This window comes from Cornus florida, unplaced genomic scaffold, assembly GCF_030987335.1.
Source record: "Cornus florida cultivar Cherokee Brave unplaced genomic scaffold, ASM3098733v1 CherokeeBrave_3.0.0_Hap2_Chr05, whole genome shotgun sequence".
NCBI classification, from domain to species: Eukaryota; Viridiplantae; Streptophyta; class Magnoliopsida; order Cornales; family Cornaceae; genus Cornus; species Cornus florida.
Window position 1 is genome coordinate 105,962,407 of NW_026775575.1, and position 21,717 is coordinate 105,984,123.

The 21,717-nt window shown below is 35.5% G+C and overlaps 2 protein-coding genes and 1 non-coding gene across 4 annotated transcripts; 2 read left to right on the plus strand and 1 right to left on the minus strand.

Annotated features, from left to right (window-relative positions):
- LOC132310456 (protein LURP-one-related 17-like) lies at nt 1-848 on the plus strand. Its single transcript, XM_059808627.1, has 2 exons — nt 1-258; nt 429-848. Exons 1-2 carry the CDS (start codon nt 1-3, stop codon nt 801-803), a joined length of 633 nt encoding a protein of 210 aa, XP_059664610.1. The 3' UTR covers nt 804-848.
- Nucleotides 849-1,095: 247 nt separating this feature from the next.
- Nucleotides 1,096-1,168, minus strand: TRNAA-AGC (transfer RNA alanine (anticodon AGC)). Its single transcript has one exon. It is a non-coding gene; the product is annotated as a tRNA-Ala (tRNA).
- A 6,646-nt stretch (nt 1,169-7,814) lies between these two features.
- Nucleotides 7,815-21,702, plus strand: LOC132308262 (uncharacterized). 2 transcript variants are annotated; one of them, XM_059806289.1, is made up of 9 exons: nt 7,826-8,210; nt 9,547-12,339; nt 12,427-12,530; nt 13,480-13,549; nt 14,955-15,767; nt 16,935-17,137; nt 17,854-17,977; nt 19,190-19,396; nt 21,217-21,702. In XM_059806289.1, exons 1-9 carry the CDS (start codon nt 8,052-8,054, stop codon nt 21,358-21,360), a joined length of 4,617 nt encoding a protein of 1,538 aa, XP_059662272.1. In that variant the 5' UTR covers nt 7,826-8,051; the 3' UTR covers nt 21,361-21,702. The 2 variants fall into 2 exon arrangements, with proteins under 2 accessions (XP_059662273.1, XP_059662272.1); XM_059806290.1 differs by lacking the exons at nt 17,854-17,977; nt 19,190-19,396; nt 21,217-21,702 and having other exon boundaries at nt 7,815-8,210; nt 16,927-17,062.
- The last annotated feature ends 15 nt before the right edge of the window (nt 21,703-21,717 follow it).

A 21,717-nucleotide genomic window follows, 5' to 3' on the forward strand; every position in this document is an offset into this window, starting at 1 on the left:
ATGATTCTCTTCTTCAAATCTATATCAAATTCAAGAAAAGTTCATGAACAGCATCAAGAGCATGAACACAAGCTTGATGATACTTTCACATCACTAACAGTCTGGAGAAAATCACTTGTTATTAGTTGCAACGGGTTCACGGTGATCGACTCCAATGGTAACTTGGCATTTAGGGTTGACAATTACACTGGACATCCAGAGGAACTCATTCTCATGGACGGCTCAGGCAAGACTGTCCTCACCATGTGTCGTCACAAGGTACATATATATATATATATAATCAATATCAATACAATACATGTTTTATACTAGCTTGTTCTCTATAATTAATATGATATGGCATTTTATGTTACATGATTCTATATAATATATATGATAATGAAGTCGTCTAAGTTTGTTCATGAAAATGATATATCTTTGATGAGCAGAGGCTAGGACTAGTAGATAATTGGCGAGTCTATGAAGGAGAAGTCGGTGAGCAGTCGTCGTCAAAGAAGCCGATTTTCTGTGTGAGGAAACACAAAAACATTTTACAACCGAATATGAATGTACTTGCACGTGTATATGATGACGATGGGACGTCCGGTAAGAGATGTGTGTATGTGATTGAAGGATCCTATACGCAGAGATTTTGCCGAGTGTTGGATGAGTCAAGGAGAGTGGTGGCTGAGATCAAGAGGAAGGAGGCTATGGTTGTAGGGGTTTCTTTTGGGTTAGAGGTTTTTCTTCTGATCGTACGCCCGGAATTCGATCCTGGATTTGCAATGGCTATTGTTTTGCTTCTGGATCAAATGTTTTCCTAAATTTTCTTCTTTCTTCTTTTCCTTTGATTTTTGATGTATAATATGTTCATGTGTGTGTATATATATATATATGTTGGTGAGTTGTGATCAGTTAAAAGCAACTTTGTTTAGCAAAAAGTTGGGGAGAAGATAGAACCCAATCTGAGAGAAAATGCAAGAGAAACAATTGAATTGGATAATATATTAGATAGTATTTGCACATAAAAATTTGGGAGGAAAGAAAAGATGAAACGGAAACTGAAAAGAAGTATATATATATAACTCTAGCTGCTATGAGAAAAAATGGAAAGAATGGAGATGCGGGGTATCGATCCCCGTACCTCTCGCATGCTAAGCGAGCGCTCTACCATCTGAGCTACATCCCCATGACATTTTTATTGTTCAAAATATAGATATTCAAATTATTGAAGAAGATTAAACAGACATTTGTCCTCCTGATACTGGTCTCAAACCTATATGGTGCAATACCTCTGTAGTTACTACTCTTTTTTTGCAATTTCTCATCACAAAACAGCCATTTTACTAGCATTTTGATATGAATTTTCAGATAATAAAATGCATTTTCTCTAATATACATTTAATTGCAAGTCAATAAAAAAATGCACCTCTCAGGAAAATTAAGTAACTAGCTAGTATTACCATGAGTATGGATTTAGAGTCCACTTCTAACTAAGACTACCTTTTTATTTTTAACCATCTAGCATGTGCTCCTTCTTGTAGACAATTTATTAGGGGTCATTTTTTCGTCAACTCGGATCCTTTATGGGGCACTGGACGGTCCGGGAGTCGTGAACTAGGATTCTCTCCGAGACACTGGATGGTCCGGGAGATAGAAAACCCCCCAGTGCATAGAATTTACATTGGGCCTAAGAAGCATAATGTTTTTGAATTGTTTTTTGCTTTAAGGCTGAAGCTGAACTGCTCGGCCCGTAAAAAAAGATTGTGGTTGCCACATTCTATCCAGTAACAGATATATGAACAAAGTGTTGCCAATTGATTAATCTGTTTGGGTGGGTATTTTGAGAGGTGGGAAGGGTTGAGTTGGTTTGGTTCAATGGGTGGATTTGGCCCCAAGTAAACGTGTACCATAGTTAAAAATATGGCCTCAAGGACATAGTGAAATGTTTTAACAAGTCAACCATGAAAAATATTTTAACTTTTAATAATAATAATCGATTTATTTAAGAATGTTAATTACCGTTGCATAGATCAAATTATAAAATTTTTATCTTCAATTAATATATCAATTTCTATTCAAAAATTTCACCGCAAGTCAAAGTAGCATTTTCATCTTCAAACATTTCTTTTAGAAAACCTAGTAGTAGAAGGAGATTGAGATAAAAAAGTGTTCGTGTATCTATTTTTACCCCTTTCCTTTTGATTTGTGATTTGATTAATGTAGGTATTTGGTTTAATTGTTTTATTCCCCTTATCTATGCCAAATCAAACTTTCATTCATTCACAATTTTACACAAGGTTAGTACAATATCCTTGTTCACTCCATCAAATATTATTCTGCAAAGAGTGAATGATATTGATATTTGTAGTAGTTCCTTGTGCATACACGGTCATATGCATTTACCGAGTTTACCTGTTAACTTTCTTTAATTTAATACATGTGTCATTTTTATTTATTAAGATCAGGTTCTTTGATTATGTTACTATGTTCACAACTAATTTCTTTAAAAATTTTATTTATAAACGTGTATGTGATTTACCTAAAATAAAATAAAATAAAATTTTTACAATTTTTACTTTGAGTATTTAAAGTGAAAATGAATTATTTATTTATTATTTTTGGGAAAGGTAAAAGTGGAAATGAAGTTGGTTGGATTATTCAACTATGTTTCAGCTAAATATTTTTTCGAAAAGGTCAAAGTGGAAATGAAATTGGTTGGATTATTCAAATATGTTTTAGCCCGCCCTGCCCCGCCCAGCCCAGCCCATATACCCTTGTCCGAATTTCAAGTCTTAACGAATTGAACCAACGGGTGCGAATCCTCTGAAGTGGATTCTCATGCGATATCTTACAGTGAGCTTTTAAGTGGTCTATATTTGGCCGCTTTCTTTTTCATTTAATAGTTCTTGAAACCGAGTTTGGCAATTACACCACTATTTATAAGTAATATCATAGGAGTCTAAAAAGTAATATCACCATTTATAAGAGGGTAACATCACCACTTAAAAAGTAAAGGTTGTTGACAGCCAAATACTTCATAATCCCTTTCAAAATCTTCTTTAAATAAACATATGACTATTTTTTTAGATGTTCTATTCTTTATGATAAAATTTAACTTAAAAAATATATAAATAATAGGGTAAAGTGCAATAAACCCCCTCCAACTATGCCCCAATTAGCAAAAAACCCCCTTGAAATTCTAAAGTGGCAAAAAAAACCCCCTAAACTTGGGTGTTTGGTTGCAAATTACCCATTCCGGTCACCGGCCTTTCATTTTTAAGTGTGTGCCTGCACGTCGAAGGAAATATTTATTTAAAAGACCATAATGCCCTTGGCTGATGGTTGGACCTAATCCCTACCAAACATGCCCTAACGTCAGTAACAATGGTAAAAATATAACTCATTCTCCATCTTCATCTTCATCTTCATCTTCATACATCAATCTAATGAAGACACCGATTTCTTCTCCACCACCACGCTGATGAAGACGCCAATTTCCTCTCCACCACCACACTGAATTAAAGATCAACTCCAACATCACCTACAGTTTAAGACCCAAAATCACAATTAGGACAAAAATTTAATGACCATCACTTGCAATTTTTAGTGTCGTTCTGCATTTTTACCCAACCAAGCAAGAACACATACAAATCTCCATGAGTCCATGACCGCCACCTGCAACAACCTAACACCATCTCAACAGTAAAATATATCCCTCTCTCACATGCGCATATCTGTAATTCACTACCTTTCCCCTTTTATCACTAGCTAGAGATTCGATTAGTCGGTGATATCATCAGCTGCCAAAGAACAAGAGCACAGAGAAAGAGCATTATATATATATAGCACATTTGATGCTCGTGACCGACCCTCCGACATCATAATTGCAACTATCCGAGTAGTTGAAGGGGTTTCCACCGAGATTGTCATCGCCTACCTAGCAACGGCGACATCATCCAACCGATGAGTGAAGAACAACGATTAAATCGTAAAAGCATTTGTACCTAATTGTCAGCTTCACATTGGCAGAGTAGAGAGAAAGGAATCTGAACCCTAAATTATTCGATTGGGGCTTTGGATGATGTCGGCTGGTGGAGAGGATGAAGATGGCTCGGCGATTTTGGCTTTGGGTGATATCAGTTGTGATGGACGGAGGGTGGTGCAGCGGCGGTGACAGACCGGCCAGGGCATCGACCGACGACATGCTCGGTCTTCTCATCGACTGACGATGTGCCTAGTCGAACCACACACCACAAGTCGTCAAACCCTCCACCACCGTCAATCTCAGATCGGAAATAAAGAAGATGATGTTCGCATCGCCCGATTACGTACTCGGTCAAACCCGATATAACCTTTGGAAATAATTCATACCCAACCTGTGATACCCCTCAGATTCGAGACACGGGTTGATCAGGCCCAGGTCCAAAACCCGAGGGATATCAAACAATTAATATGTAACCGAACACATAATACAAGATAAAATAAGAATTAAAAATAATAAGCTGAAAGAATCTAGAAATAAAATACTTTATAATTAAATACTTAAAATCTGATAATCCAAAACTCCATAAGTTTACAACTCGGGAATCCATCCATTGGACCCCTTATTAAAATTCTCCAAAAGATACTGAAAAACAAATAAAAATAAAATCCAAAACTAACATAGAGAAGATTCCTACATAATCGAAGGAATGAATAGCTGTATCTGCTTTGCACGTCCAAACTCTAACCTTGGAACTGACGAGCACCTGAAAAATAAAGAAGTGGGTCAGGCCCACATGCAAGTCCTGATCTATTACAATCCAAATAGTAATTCGATACGCAAATACATCCTAGGAAGACTCAACAATATCTAGAATAGTCCATATATGTATATAGTACACACTATAGGACGCTCACTAGTCCAAAAAGGATTGTCTCAGCCTGAATAGAGATACCATGCAAATCGTACATACTGTGGTCATGTGTATCTAGACCTACCAGGGAACAACACCTCTGTCCAGCTATCCATCCTAGGCGATATACGCACCCTAACCATGGTCATGAGACTCAAGCTCATACCACGGTACCATATAATATATATATAAAGTCCGTACTCCTCCTAATACAAAATACCATCCATCTGTGTAGTGGTCTGATATCTGTATAACTAAGCCATCCTAAAACCAAAGTAGGTCATTCAATTCTCAATTGATATGACACAAGTAGGTGATGGACTTAACCTATATGATTAATTCATACCTTAATCCATGTTGGATAGGACTTAGTATTTAATCTAGTCCACATCTAGTATGTCACCGTCCCATACCGGTACATACCATCCTCCAGTTAATACAGTTGATAATACAGTATTAAATAGTCATCAACCAATCCCAAAGCAAGCACAAATATAGTTTAACATATATATAACCAATTTATGCATCCAATATAAGAATTTGAATCCCAATTACAGTCCATTAGTATGGCAAAGTAAAACTATACACTTAACTCCTCACTAAGCATGCATATTATTAAACAACAGTATGCTTATAACACAGCTACAAAACATGATTTATAATTCCAAGACATGCAGAGAAACCAACTTACTAAAACAATGAGTAATTACCAATTTATGTTTAACCTTACTCCATACAGGTTTACTTTGAAACCTAGGCTAATTCCATCCCAAATTCCTGGTTATAAGCTTGCTTCTCAATTCATATATAAGTCTTAAGCAGTGTATTACATCATTCAGTAGCCTTGAAACAGTTTCAGAAACTCAGTCTCAGCTAAACAGTCCATTCAAACTCAGTATGCGCAAAAACAAAAGAGAGAGAAGGCTCTGAAACTTGGAGAGCCTTCTCCATTAAAGGGGAGCTGGCTCCCCACCCTTGGGAGCCGGCTTTAGGCTGTTGAGAGCCGACTCTCAACCCTAGAGAGCCGGCTCTAGCTTTGTGGAAGGCGGCTCCCTCCTTTTGGGAGCCGTCTCTCACACCCTTAAGAGCCGTTTCCCCTTGTACTGCTTTTCTTCTCTGACCCCGGTGGTTTCCAGACACTGAATACAGTTTTAATATATGTATTAAGGTTCCATCCTCGTCCCAGATTGATCACAAGGCAGAATTATACAACTTAGAATTGAATTAAACATCAACTTTTAAAGCAACGATAACAAGGTTCAATACTGAACTGTTAAAACAATTGAAACCGGATTTATTCAATGCTTCAATATTCTGATTAAACATGTTTAAAAGATGTAATTACAACTTAGAATTGAATTAAACATCAACTTTTAAAGCAACGATAACAAGATTCAATACTGAACTGTTAAAACAATTGAAACCGGATTTATTTAATGCTTCAATATTCTGATTAAACATGTTTAAAAGATGTAATTACAACTTAGTTTAATCCCTGGAGTCTTCCTAAGCATGCACATAACACAATTTAAAGGGATAGAGAAGAACAGAGACTTGCCTTAAGTTTCAAAGTTGAAACATTGAATCCACGTCTCTGTGTTTTAGTTTTCCTTGCTCTGCCTTCTTAAGCCCTCTCTGTAAATTACTCACTCTCTGTTTCTCTGCCCTCACAACCCTCTGTATCGCTGTATACGTGACTATGGTGAATAGGGTTTACAAACAACCCTTAGCAGATGTAAACATATGTATTTATAGGCTTAAGTTGAAACCTTAACCTTAATCCTAAACCACCTACAGGTCGGCTCAGAATAAAACACGATGAAATTAACAAAACCCTAATAATTTAAAATAGTTAAGTTGCCTCTAAAATAATTAAACTAATTACAAATAAATCAATTAAAAATCAACAAAATTAAATAAAACAATTAAAGCAGTATTAACAGTTAAACAGATAATAAACCCAGTCACAAAAAAAATGCAGCACTTAATGTAAGTTAAATAAGTCTAAGAATTCAACAATTTGTTAAATCAAAGAAAACAAGTAAACCAAATAATTAATTCAAATAATACAAATAAGTCAAATAATTAAAAAGTCAATTAAAACATAAATTAAATAGCAGGACTATCCTTTTGAAATTAGGGGTATTATACAACCTCACCACATGCCATCAAACCCAATTGAAACCACAAACCCACTGCCCACTCCCACCACCACCATCATCGCCTCCTCCTCACATATATATTCTTGAACCCAACAAGCCCGATGCCTTTCCTCCGGTGCTGCCGTTGGTGTACCTTTTCTCTCTCTTTGGTCCCTTCTTTCTCTCTCTCTCTCTCTCTCTATGTCTCTACTTTGTGGTTTGGTGAAAGGTAAAATGGACTTTTTCCAATTTCTGGTGATAGTAGATGACTGTAATAACCTTCTAAGACTACACCAAGACCATAGTTGAAGGGGGTTATTTGTAATTGAGGAGGGTTAGTTGCACTTAGAGTATAGTTGAAGGGGGTTTATTACACTTTACCCTAAATAATATGTTAAATTGAGTTAGATTTATGTGTGATTATTAGTTTTTCAGCACTATGTGAATACATTTTTTTGATGGTGAAGGTGGTGAGTGTAGCAAATTAATATTAAACTTTGTCAAAAAAAATTTCAAAAAAATGTTAAATAATTTATACCTAAGGGTATGTTTTTTTAATATTTGGAAGAAAAAAAAAAAAAAAAAAGAAGAAAGATATAACTCTTTTCAAGTACGTTATCCTCTTTAAGTTTGTTGTCTAAAGTTAATTAAAGTGATTTTAATTTTGGTTTAAATTTTTTAAGTTAACATGTTAAATAAAGAAGGACGTGGCCAAATATAGATCACTTAAAACTCACTATAAGGAACTGCATGTGAATCTCACTTCAGAGGATTCGCCCTTGAACCAATAAGATCAAGCCATTGTTCGCACTTCCTCGGTTGTTCGTTCAGAGAATTAAACCAATACCCACAGACCTTTATTCCCAAAGAAAAAAGAAACAATTTAACCAATACACTGTCGTTCGGTTTCGGCTTGTAAGGCGAATGAGTTCCCATCTCTCTCTAACCGTCGAATCCTGTTTCTCTCTCTAGATTGACGCAGTTGAACCATCATCGATCTCTGGGCTCAACTAGACTTTAGACTGGTTCGTCGATGAAGTGTCAACCCGTGGCATGTATATGGTCAGGCTCTCCACCTGTTCACCGAGTCACCGCCACCGCCGTCCTTAATCAGCCTCCCACTCTCTATACCGGCGGATCCGATGGCTCCATCGTCTCCTGGAACCTCTCCGCCAATGACGACTCCACTCAGGTAACTCACCTCCATGTGCTTTCTTTCACTCATCAACCATTGCTCTCTATCTGTTTGTTAATATTCTTAAACCACAATTGTGGTCTATATATGTGTGTTTGTGTGTGTTCTTATAACGTTTTGGTTTGGGAAGAAGAAGTTTTTTTTTTTTTTTGGGTGATCGAGCTATGTTTTTCACTTTATAAAGGAGTGAAGAGTGTTTATTTGGTTATTGACATTTTCTTTTTGTGGTAGACAAAATTGTTCTGAACAAGAATCTGTTACTTCAAGTAGGTTATTGTTTCTTTCACAATGTCTTTCATGTTTTTACTATTATTTCTGCTGTCTGTTTGGAAGTTGAGAAAATATAGTAAAAGTTAAGAAAATAAGATTTTGAATTGTGTTGTTAGTTGAATATGTGCCTAACGAAGCTATGATGCCAGTTGTAGTCTTGTTGGGCATTATAAACCACATCTGCATCGAGATCTAGGCAAAATTAGTTATGGTACACTAATGAACACAATACTTAATGGGTTTGGCAAACCTTGCCTATATTTACATATGTGAGAGAATGATCTACCATAAGCATAGAGTAATTAAATATGGTAGAGAATAAGCAATACCTAAAATTGACACTAAGCTTATGGTGTTTTTTCCTCTATCCCTCACATCTCTACAAATCTTAAGAAACCTCAAAGACCATGTCTTTATAAGCTTCGTTTAATAATTCCTTATTTATAGATTCCTGAATCCATATCTTATGTATTAGCTTTAAAGTATTTGTTTTTTAGAAATGAAGAAAACTAAGGAAGATTTCTGAGTTGTACTGATATTTTATTCAGCTTATTGTTTATATCAAAATGCTTAACCCCTCACCTTTATGTTGTTTGGTTGCCAAAAATTAAGAGTAAAGAAAACAGAACTCCGAGTCAGAAGTTTTATCTTTAGTTGTCTGTGTAAAAGAGACATGATATTCAAACTCCACTCTCATTCCAATTTACTTTTAATTTATAAAAATACAAGATTACCCCTCAAAACTAGAGTTTATGAGTATTTTTTTGAAAAAACTGTGGAGCGTGAGTGAGTGTGATTTTGAAGGGCAATTTTATTTTTTTATTTAGAAAAATGCAAGTGGTGTGCAAATGGAGAAAATGGAATGTTAATATAATTTCCTTCAGAAAATGAGAAATGAAATGAGTTTATAAATTGTTATGTTATCCGACTTAAGTCTATTCGAGGGGAGTCTCGTGCATTGGACTTGCCCTTTTTAGTTCTTTCTACAATAAAAGAAATGCTTTATGAATCTAAATAATTGTTTCTCAATTTTGTGTCAGTCTAATGATTCATAATATGCCAGGAAATTAAACCAATTGCTATGTTGTGTGGGCATGCTGCACCCATAGCGGACCTCAGCATTTGTGTTCCTGTCGTAGTTACCAGAGATGGAGAGAGAGAAAAGTCAAGTAATGTGGTGCTGAACTCTAAGTCATCTGATTATGGTGCTCTAATAAGTGCATGTACTGATGGTGTGTTGTGCATTTGGAGCAGAGGCACTGGACATTGCAGGCGCAGAAGGAAAATGCCACCTTGGGTGGGGAGTCCATCCATGGTACGGCCACTACCTGAAAACCCTAGATATGTTTGCATTGCCTGTTGTTTCATTGATGCCGTTCATTTGTCTGACAATCAGTCACTTGATTCCTCAGAAGGGAGTGAGGCTTTAATGAATAGAGACTCACAATATAGAAAACCCTCTAATTGTTCAATTGTAATTGTTGATTCATATACCCTTACTATCCTCCAAACTATTTTTCATGGGAATTTATCCCTTGGGCCACTTAAATTTATGGTTGTGGTTCCATCTGTTGAGGATATTGAAAAGCAATCGGTACTTATGGTAGATTCATTTGGTAAGCTACAATGTTTTCCCATATTGAAGGACTCCAACCCAGATGGGAAATATGAGACATCCTTGCAGAAAGATTCTTCTTGTTTGGAAAGGACTGACTGGGAAGATGGGTTAGGTGAGAGGGGACAGGTTGTGACATTTGCAATCTGCAGGCAGATTTTAGTTCTTATATATAAAACCTACTGTATATTTAGGCTAATGAGTAGTGGTACTGCAATTGGAGAGATATCTTTCATTGACAAACACCTTAGTCTTGATGGCTATGTCACTCAATCACAGATTATAGGGGGCATGTTTCTTGATAATGATAATGTTAGGAAGACAGTGAATACCTTGGACTCCCCAGATACATTTGCAGAAGATTTTGCCGTTTGGAATAGTAGTGGTTCTGCGACTGTGTACAGAATATCATATTCAGACAACATATTCAATTTTGAGCCCGTGTGTGTGATACCTGCCGCTGCTCATCCAGTTGATGTGAGGTTATCCATTAGTTTTATTCAATTGAAATCTTTTCTTCTCCGTATTGAATCAATTTGCTTTCAAGTTGAAGAACCTTTGCTGTGGAAACCTCATGTCACAATCTGGTTAGTGCCTCAGCAACATGATAACAACACTAAGTCTTGTCAAGAATGCAGAATGCTTGGGGAAGGCAGTTTTTTGGTTGACTGGATTACGAGCTCAATATCTCGTAGAATTGAGGAACCCAACCACAATGATAACATAGAACCAACTGGCATAACTACTGAGATAACTTCCCTGCAAAAGTCTGTTCCATGTCAAAAAGTGGATAATACATACGCAGACAATGCAAACTATGGTTTTCCTCAAAAGGAACGGCTTGTAACTACTTCAATGGTTATTTCTAGAAACTATGATATTCCTTATGCTGTTGTATATGGCTACTATACTGGCGAAATAGAAGTTGTACAGTTTGATATCTTATTTGGCAGACCGGATTCTCACGGTAGAAGTACACATCACAAAGTGGATTCAAATGTATCCAAACAAATTTTTTCTGGCCACATGGGTGCTGTACTATGTTTGGCAGCACATCAGATGGTGGGTACCGCTAAAGGATGGAGTTTTAAACAGGTTTTAGTGTCAGGGAGCATGGACTGCACAGTCCGTATGTGGGATCTTGATTCCGGCAATCTCATTGCAGTAATGCACCAACATGTAGCTCCCGTCCGCCAAATAATTCTTCCTCCTCCTCAAACTGACCGTCCATGGAGCGATTGCTTTCTATCCGTTGGGCAGGACTTCTGTGTCGCTCTTACCTCTCTCTCGACTTTGCGGGTGGAGAGAATGTTTCCTGGTCACCCATACTATCCTGCAAAAGTTGTATGGGATGGAACAAGGGGCTATGTAGCATGTCTCTGCCAGAACCATTCAAGAACATCTGACGCAATCGATGTTTTGTGCATTTGGGACATAAAGACAGGTGCTCGTGAGCGGATTCTCCGTGGGACAGCTTCTCATTCAATGTTTGATTATTTTTGTAAAGCCATCAATATAAATTCCCTTTCTGGCAATATATTGAATGGAAATACTTCTGCTTCCTCATTACTTCTTTCAATGACTGAAGATGCAAATTTTTCAAAAACTCATTTAAAAAATTCAGAGAAGGGGATCTCTTCGTCAAATATATCCCCAAGTATGACTAAAATGACACAGCCAAATGCTTCTCAAGTTCATGCTAGTAAGCAAGCCTCTGTAACATTCCCTCAAAGCAACAAGCATCCTGTCAAATGCTCTTGCCCATTCACTGGGATTGCAATGCTGAGTTTTGATCTTGCATCACTGATGTCCCCTTGTCAGAAGCATGTGATCTTCAAAGATGCTGGTAATAAGCAAGAGAATGCCCACATGAGACAGGGAGCTGAGACACCCAAAGCTGGTGTTGGTAAGAGAGTGAACAACATTTTAAAGGAACAGGGAGCTGTGACGTCAACATCCCACCACGTTACTGCAGATATGACCTTAGATGATGGTTCTGATTTTCATGGGACCTTAAATGATACTGCAGTAGACGATGACCAGGATCAGTCACTTGAAAGATGTTTACTTCAATTCAGCTTGTCCTTTCTGCACATGTGGAATGTGGACTATGAGCTTGACAAATTGTTAATCACTGACATGAAGCTGAAGATACCGGAAAATTTCATTGTAGCTTCTGGTTTGCAAGGAGACCGAGGATCTCTGACATTGGCATTTCCTAATTTGAGTGCTACTGTTGAGGTAGTATATATTAATTGTATAAGACATTAGAACCTGTTCTCTTGGCTTCTTTCATTATATCCTGAGACATTAAAATTACTATTTCAGCTTTGGAAATCGTCGTCAGAATTCTGTGCATTAAGATCATTAACAATGATTTCACTTGCCCAGCGCATGATTAGTTTATCTCATTCCTGCTCAGCTGCCAGCAGGTAACTAAAAGATTTTGCCTTAAAGAGTACTCTTTGAAAATATTTTATTTTAATTGGTGTCCTTTTACTTGCTTGGTGCAGTGGTAAAAGTTTCACCTAGCAAATGTGTGAATGTGGGATAGAATATGAGGCAGTCACTTTGCAGAAATGATGCCAATAGATAAATTTGTACCCAAGCGAACCCCTCCTACCATCCTCAGTCAATGGAAACCAACACTGGTTAAAAGAAATAAAAAATCTCCATCTAATGAATCCTAGTTGAGACTTTGAGTTCTTATATTGGCATCAGTTTTGAGAAAATATTTCTCCAACTATTTGAAGTTGGCTTGTGGCTCCTCATTAAGATAAATTTGGATGAGTTTTGTCTAGGAAATGTTTTCATGCCTCCAATAATGCAAAATGATTAACAGTCAAAAGAAAATAATCAACACATTTCTTCTCAAAAGTTTTATCAGAATCTTGAACGCTTGTCTTGATTCCCAATGAGTGAGTGTGAGCACATGTACATGATTTTTTTCTTTTTCTTTACTACTATATTCTATATCGTATGTGTATGCAGTCATTTTGTTGACACAATTTATTTTTGTCTCCATTAAACTTATTGAAATAGATACTGACTACTGTTCCATTCAAGGACACTGAGCTCTTCAGCTTGATCCGCTCCTACCATTCAGGATACTGAGCTCTTCAGCTTGATCCACTTCTACCAGGCACCTATTATATGTTTAGTACATGTTTTTTTTTTTTTTTTGACCAGCTCCTATGAGGCACCTATATTATGTATGTTTTCCTAATTCTTCAACATAATATGTTAAATTATAAGATCAGGACCCTTTTATGAAGATGTAGATATTTTCCTGCTTTTTTTTTTTTTTCTTTCATTTTTAAAAGCCATCTGCATTTTTATATTTTAACTCTGCACCTTCTTACGTGATGTGTCCTTTTGCAGTGCTTTAGCAGCATTCTATACTCGCAATTTTGCAGAGAAAATTCCTGACATCAAGCCACCTTCGCTTCAGGTAACATTTTATTTTAATTCTTTTCGTAGTCTGAATCTCTGGTGATAATTTTTTAATTGGGTGCAATTGGTTGGGTTTCAATTTTATGAAATAATATTCTGTTTACAAAGAATTCAAAAAAAAAAAAAAAAACAATATTTGATTTATTGTGCTTAACAATTTTATGAAAACTTTTATTTGAAAATAGAGTTAAAAAAAAAAAACCAATTTCAGATACAGGGAACTTGTGGAGTTTAAGAAAAATGATGCATTTGATGTACATCACCTTGATCACTTTTACAATTATTGTATTATGTGTGACATAAAGATAGGTAATTCTTATCAAAACATACAATATTAACGTATCTTATATGCAACAACTAGTCAAAGAATGAGAAAAGGAAAAGGAAAGATGTACCTCTGGGCTGACCTCATATCTAAAAACTACTCGGATATATTTACCATGCTGAGATAATTGTATAGGAAGTTGAATATTCAGTAACTGTTTCTCCCCATGTCACACAAACACACACATATAACTTACTAGCTTAATTTGATTTTCATATCTTATTCACTGTACTGCCTACATTGTGTTCCACAAAAGGGTAGAAAACTGGCAATATCTTTGAAGCTTTCATAGGTATAAAATTTTATAAAGAAAATTTTCATATGTGGTGGGTGAAAAGTTACTTTAACATGTAATATATTGTACTGAAGCTTCTAAAAGTTAAATGTAATATTTAATAATCTCACCTTTACTTATCAAAAATAATAATAATAATAATAATAATCTCACCTTCAAATAAGGGGTTCTTCTCTATCCCTCTGAGGGAAAGATCTTTTCTTGCCCAAAGCTGCCAGTAATGAAACATGTATTCTTCCCTGTCTATGTATTCTACTGAATCCGTTTGGATGTTGCTTGTTGTTCTTCATTAAGAATTAAAATTACGACCCTGGATTCCTTTTTTGTTATGTTTTTGGCAACTGCCATGGAGTGACAAGCTAACATGCTTACTTAAAACCGTAAGATGTAAAGTATTCTTAAACTAAGTACCATATCAATCAAAATATATGTTTTTAAGAAATACATGCGGTGTACAGGTTGTTTTTTGAAGACTTGGGTCACAATTTTCCCTCTTATCAATAAACATTGTTGACTTCTAAAGATGAGGCTGATTAGAGATGTTAAAGGGTGGTTCATTTTTTCTCATTTTATTTTTCATCTTTCGGGTTCTCAAGTGCAAGGCCTTTTCTTTTCTGGTACAAACATGAGTTCTGAATCAGAAAATAGAGAATGTACTTATAAGTGCCACAAACTTATTTGTTGTTTGGAAAGTACTTAGTTTTATAGTTGAGGAATCTTGTTAACTTATTTGTTTTCTGGTTTATTTTATGTGCTTGGTTGTCTGGTTTTTCTGTTTTGCAGCTACTTGTAAGTCTTTGGCAAGATGAAAGTGAACATGTACGAATGGCTGCACGCTCATTATTCCACTGCGCTGCTTCACGGGCTATTCCACTTCCCTTGTGCAATCATAAACCAAATGACCATGCAAACCTTCTGAACTCTTCAAATGGAATGGTAGAAAATTATCTTGAAAATTCAAACATAGAAGAAACATCCACAAACAAGCTGAAGTCTGACAAAAGGCTAGAAGAAGAAGGAATTTCTCAGGCTGAGGAATCTGAAATACTTGTATGGCTAGAGTCATTTGAAGTACAAGACTGGATTTCTTGTGTTGGAGGAACAAGTCAAGATGCAATGACATCACATATTATTGTTGCTGCCGCACTAGCCATTTGGTACCCTAGCCTTGTGAAACCAAGTCTTGCGATGCTGGCTGTTCATCCATTAATGAAATTGGTTATGGCCATGAATGAAAAATATAGTTCCACAGCAGCAGAACTTCTGGCAGAAGGTATGGAGAGTACATGGAAGGCATGTATTGGTTCTGAAATTCCTCGTCTCATTGGAGATATATTCTTCCAAATAGAGTGTGTTAGTGGTGCATCTGCTAACTCAGCAGCGCAAAGTCCAGCTGTACCTCTTAACATTCTGGAAACTTTGGTTGGGATTCTTCTTCCGAGTTTAGCAATGGCTGATATTCTGGGGTTTCTAAATGTGATTGAAAGTCAAATTTGGTCTACTGCATCTGATTCCCCTGTTCATGTAGTTGCCCTCATGACTCTTATCAGGGTCGTACGTGGTTCTCCGAGAAACTTAGCTCAATACATTGATAAGGTATGTAGAGCCAATATTTTTATAGGCAAGGAGTACTTTCCATCTTCATTTTAAAGAATTAAAAGTAGTAGCACTTGCAATTTAAATTCCTATGCTGTGAACTGTGGGGCCACATGGTTTAGACCATTCAACATTTATTTTATCATATTCATTAATAATGAATGATAGAAGTACTATTGATAGTTTGATACACTGCTTTATCGTATGCCAATTTTCTATTTGCATTACAAATATAGTCATGATAAGTGATTTTTTTATATATTGGGTCAATTGTGTATACCATATATCAGAATCTTTGTTATAATCATGATATATGATTTTTTTAAATTTTAAATTTTATTTTTTATTTTTTGGTAAGCCACGATATGTGAATTTAAATAAGTTTAAAAATTACATTATTTTGTTAGTGTTGGATTCAGATACCGTACACTCGAATTATGGTTTCCAGATTATCATTGCTATCACGATGCTACATATCTACCATACTTGGTACTCAAACAAAATTTTCCTTTAAAAGGTTGGGTCTTATTTTCCAATAATTTAAGAGAGTGAATACAGTCTGAAAATAAATAGAGCGGAGAGAGAGAGAAGTGTACTTTGGGGGTTTTGTTTGAACTTCTAAAACAAAACAAAGTTATTATTATTCATTAAATCTGCAGAAATTGGACTTAAGATAGCTTGTGACATTTTTAGTAATCAACGTTTTCCATCCTCGGTTAGAAAATTTCTAAAGACATAGATGGGTCCTGCTGACTTAAGTATTCATTATATAAAATGTGTAATGTTTTTGCACAAATTTTTTTGTCAGTATTTTTAGTTAGATGGTCATTTTTATTGAGATATATATATATATATATATATATATATATTATATTGGTGACCGTTCACCCCTTTTAAATTATATAAAGTTATATTCTTTTATCATTTTCTTCTTTGATTATTCATCATGCTACGGTTACTTGCTGTTTTTACTAGCCATCTAGGTTTTGTTCCGGCTCACCAAATTTTGACCTTTCCTACTTCTTTATATTCTTAATGAACAATTTTCTGTCAGTAACAGTTAATTATGGTGCTGAATAAATAAATATTTTAAATGCATTCTATTGCTAAGAATTGAAGTGTTTGGGCACTTGAGTGTTAATATCTAACATTTGGACAGATTTGCAGGTAGTTAACTTCATTTTACAGACTATGGACCCTGGCAACTCAGTCATGCGCAAAACATGCCGTCAGAGTTCAATGACAGCATTGAAGGAAATCGTACGTGTATATCCTATGGTAGCCCTGAATGACATGTCAACGCGATTAGCTGTTGGGGATGCCATTGGAGAGATTAACAATGCCAGTATTCGGGTATATGACATGCAAAGGTAATAAAAGATGTTAGACACTTTTTTTTCCCCTGGGAATGAGGGTTGTGCATATCTTTTGTTACTTTGTCTAATCAAATAAATGTGCAAGTATTATTCATCTTGTGGGTTGCCTTTTTCTTTTTTAATATATTCTCAAGAAGACTTGAATCCCACTTTGCCATATCACTCTGTATAGAGCCATAATTTGATACAATTTTTTTTGGTTGTATTTACATTTAATTATGTAATATTTATGTAGTAGCACATTAAGTGAATGGTTACATTATATATGTATAGATTAGGTTCTCTAATAGCTAAAACTCAAGGTATATGCATATTTTATTAATTATTAGGCAATATGAATTATACTTAACTATGACTTTCATTTGGCAAAATAAATTGCCATATTAGGTTTTCCTTTTATTGTATGATATAAGCATATTTGCATTAAAGAACCATAGATTGAAACCCTACAAACTCTTCCACATTCTATACAAACGTTGTTGAAATTTGGTATAGCCAAATTTAGGACGATGCTAAAAGTTTTTGATGTCAAGGCTTATTATCCCAACGAATTCCAGGACCACCTATTTATATCTAAAGTAAGGGAGACAAGCTTTAAAACATATCCCATTGTAATGCTCATACATCCATGCAGTTCTGTTGCTTGAAAACAACTGAAAAAGTTGTAACTGCTTCTAACTCCTTATATGTGTTTCTGCTTTCCAATGTAGTGCGATGAAAATAAAGATTTTGGATGCAAGTGGACCTCCAGGACTTCCAAGTTTGCTAGGAGGAGATCTGGAAATGGCGGTAACTACTGCTATATCAGCTCTAAGCTTTTCACCAGATGGAGAGGTAACTCTCTCGCTCAATAAATCTCATGAGGCATGAACCCAATTTCCATTCTCCTGGTATTTGATGAAATGGCGTCCATTTTCTGTGGCATCATTGGATGTGACAATATGACATGCATTTGGAAAGGCTTTTTCTCAGTGTGGCGTTAATCTAGGAAGCTTAGAGGGGTGAACCGGATACACAACTTTTGGTATTATTTGCATAAAGTGAATGCCCGTAGACTTGATGTATTTTCTCATTGTTGACAGATGAACTTTTACCACTGCACAGCAATGATCCCTTAGAGATTGGCAGATAATTAGGTATAGGATTCTTAGAGCTTGCAAATGACCCAAACCTGTGAATCTATCAGTCTACCCCATCTCATTGGCATGACTTGGATTGCAGACCTGATTGTCCTGCATCCAACTAAATTATTATTTTGACGACTTCTTTTTCCTGAAAAACTGTTATTTTTAGTTTTTCATATATATTAATGTTGTTAGAATATTAGGTATTAGATTTGAAATATAACGAGGCTTGTGGGTTCAGTTCTGTTGAGTGGTTTTTGACCTGACAAATTTAACCCTTTTGGAAACTCCATTGCTAGTGCACATATATCAATCAACTGGGCAATATTCTGTAAGAATAGTAATTAAAGGGGGTCTAGCATGCATGCAGTAGGACATTGGATCCAACTAGGCCTCTCATGCATACCTTGAATTTTTTTTTTTTTTTTTTTTTTTTCCTTTTCTCTGGAAACAAAATGTGGCATACATGCACCTATAGTGCAGTGTTTCCATTACCATATTCTGGTTAATTGTATTTTGAACTAGTTTAAGCAATTTAGTTCATTGTTATTTCAGCTTTCACTATGATATTTATACCAACTGCATTCTGTGTAGCCTATAACATTTCAGGAAAAACCTTTCTCACATCTTTTCTTCAATTACCAGTCAATCTTTTAATGTATTTCCACTTAAAATGAATCCTTGGGGCTTGGACTTTAGAGCTTACCACAAAGTATGTTTTTAGCTTTTATTTCTCAGTTGCATCACACTAGATTTTCTGTTATGTTTGTATTCAAATTATATTATGAAAACATTTGGGGCTTGTATTGTGTTTTTTCTGGCACGATGAATGAGTCAAAACATTTGTAACAATAGAGTATCATTTTGTGATGAGCGATTAGGTTCCATTCTTGTAAAATTTATTACATGTCTTAAATTTCAGGGTCTAGTTGCTTTTTCTGAGCATGGGTTGATGATCAGATGGTGGTCACTGGAATCTGTGTGGTGGGAGAAACTCAGTCGAAACCTTGCTCCAGTCCAGTGCACCAAACTGATCTTTGTTCCCCCGTGGGAGGGATTATCACCTAATTCTACAAGGTTAAGCATAATGGCAAGCATAACGGGACATGATAGACAGTCCAATTCACAGGTAAATTTCTTATATTGAGTGTCTTTAAATTCATAGGTATAGTTTCTGATTTATTTGCTTCCTCCTTTTTCTTAGAAGGCCCCCCTTTTGAGTAATTAGAAGATAATGACAATAATAAACTTAATATGCTGCTATGATATTGCTGCAAGGAGTTGCAATGGCACATACCCATTGTTATAACAATTTGTTTAGATGTTGTTTAATCCAATATATGATGATAGATGGTACACAGGTTACATGACCTATTTTTTCATTTTTCTTTTTATTTTGGTAGACAATAACATGCCTGAACTTTTTTGCCACCATGCTCTGACAGTTTTGACCTGTAGGACTTTTCTTTTTGGTCTCAACAACTAAGATGTGAATCATCTTATGGGAATGAGTTAAAACACGCAAAGAATCATCTATACTTTTTCCTCCTTTGTGCTTTTGATTTGGATATTTCTTACTTTTGACGAGTGAAAATCCTATTTTTCATTTATTGAACTTTTTTGTTTGATAATGTCACATTTATAAGAAATAGGATGCACAACCCGAATCAAAGGGCTTCCTTTTTCTTGACACTAGAATGCTTTAGTTCAAAAGGTATTTGTTGCTTGTTATGACTGATCAATATTTCCTACTTTGGTGGCTGATGGTACTGTATAAAGAAAAAAGACATCCATATGGTTTCTATTGATTTTGAGGAAGATGAGAGATTTTTCAAGATAGGAGTATAAAAAATATGTATTGACATTATTGATAATTAAATGTGGACCATGGGATGGTAGTTGGTGTTAGAAGATCTGTAGAAGTGAATTTACAATCAATATTCAAGAAGTCACATGTTGTAAGTGTTCAACGACTGGATAGTATTAGTAGATGAGCCGATGTCAATGGGTAAATTGAGTTAGAACTACATAATTCTTTTTAGAATGAATTTTTTTAAGGATTAACTGGACTGGGAATTTACAGAATATATTAAGCTTTCTTTCTTAGTAAGACATGAATTTGTGAAGAAAGAAATGCATGGAAAAAAAAAAAAAAAAAAAATTGAGGAAATTCAAGAGAAGATCCAATGAAGCCAACCAGAAAGAACAACAGTAGAAAAAGGTAAATAAAAGTAAAATGTGGAGGAGAGTTATGAGAATAAACAATATAAGCCAAGCTATAAGCTAAACAGCTTGTAGAGGTAAGTTCCCTAAATAAAACAATATATTGTAATACCTTTTGACTAACATCGAGTATTATCTTCTCCATATCCAGTCGACAGAATTCACCAAATAAAGACTGGGTTCCTCACCCTCCTTTGTATCCACAATCTTTGTCTTGGAGAATTTGTAAAAATTCTCTCACATGGGCACTAGTATATTTCTGATGGTAGCGTGGCCCCTGATCTTGCTTGGGTGCCATGTCCATTGGCTTGTGTTTCCATTCTCTGTTTTTTGTGTCATTACATAATGGGTGTATGACTATTAAGCTGCATACACCAACCTCCATGCATAAACGATCTTGTTGGATGTCTCTCAGTTCATTTATCTGGTTTTTTTGACACTGTACAAGAGCTTTAGAGCCTGTTTGGTTTATTTTTTTTGACAACTGTTTTTTGTTTCAGTGAACTGAACAACAGTTTACAGTATGAAAGTTTGTTTGGTTTATTTCTGAAAACTTAGCTGTAAAATATTTGTTTTAAGAGAGATGTCTGTTATAGTTCTTTGAAATTTGCTCTCTGGTTTTGAGTTCTTGAAAACATTTTTCAGAATACTAAATACTAAACCCAAGTGGCCCTTAATCTTTTAGCTTTTTGAGATTTAACAGTTCTCTATCCTTTCTTTGTGTAGGAGAATGCAAAAGATCAGAGTGACACGGACAGGTCAAAACTCTTGACTCATAATCTTGACTTATCTTATCAGCTAGAATGGGTAGGTGAAAGAAAAGTACTACTTACAAGGCATGGCCATGAGTTAGGCACATTCCCTTTATAAGCAAATTGTCATGCAGATTCTCATTCAGGAGACTCTTGGGAGATTCTTCTTGAGAACCCTAGTCTAGAAGTTTCCGATCATTGCACAATTTATCTTGCAAATTGCCTCAATGAGATGATTTAAATACCTAAATAGATATATCCTTCCCATTGTACACTATATTAGGTAAATGATTTTATACGCCTCGGCTTCTTCTCATAGTTTCAAGCTTTTATTCTGCCATCTTCATTTCCTCTAAAAAAGATTAAGATGATTCAAGAGCTGTGGTAACAACTAAGAACTCCTTAATTGTTTGCTTGAAGAATGTGTAAATGTCAGCAGTGATTGATTGATTTATTTATTTTTAAATGGAATAAG

What these genes read in the sequence shown, in the direction of transcription:
- LOC132308262 (XM_059806289.1), top strand. Translation starts at nt 8,052, where the DNA reads ATGAAGTGTCAACCCGTGGCATGTATATGGTCAGGCTCTCCACCTGTT. An exon ending in CCAATGACGACTCCACTCAG is followed by an intron (nt 8,211 to 9,546) that starts GTAACTCACCTC and finishes ATAATATGCCAG; the next exon opens with GAAATTAAACCAATTGCTAT. An exon ending in CGGGTATATGACATGCAAAG is followed by an intron (nt 17,138 to 17,853) that starts GTAATAAAAGAT and finishes TTTCCAATGTAG; the next exon opens with TGCGATGAAAATAAAGATTT.
- LOC132310456 (XM_059808627.1), top strand. Translation starts at nt 1, where the DNA reads ATGATTCTCTTCTTCAAATCTATATCAAATTCAAGAAAAGTTCATGAA. An exon ending in TCACCATGTGTCGTCACAAG is followed by an intron (nt 259 to 428) that starts GTACATATATAT and finishes TTTGATGAGCAG; the next exon opens with AGGCTAGGACTAGTAGATAA.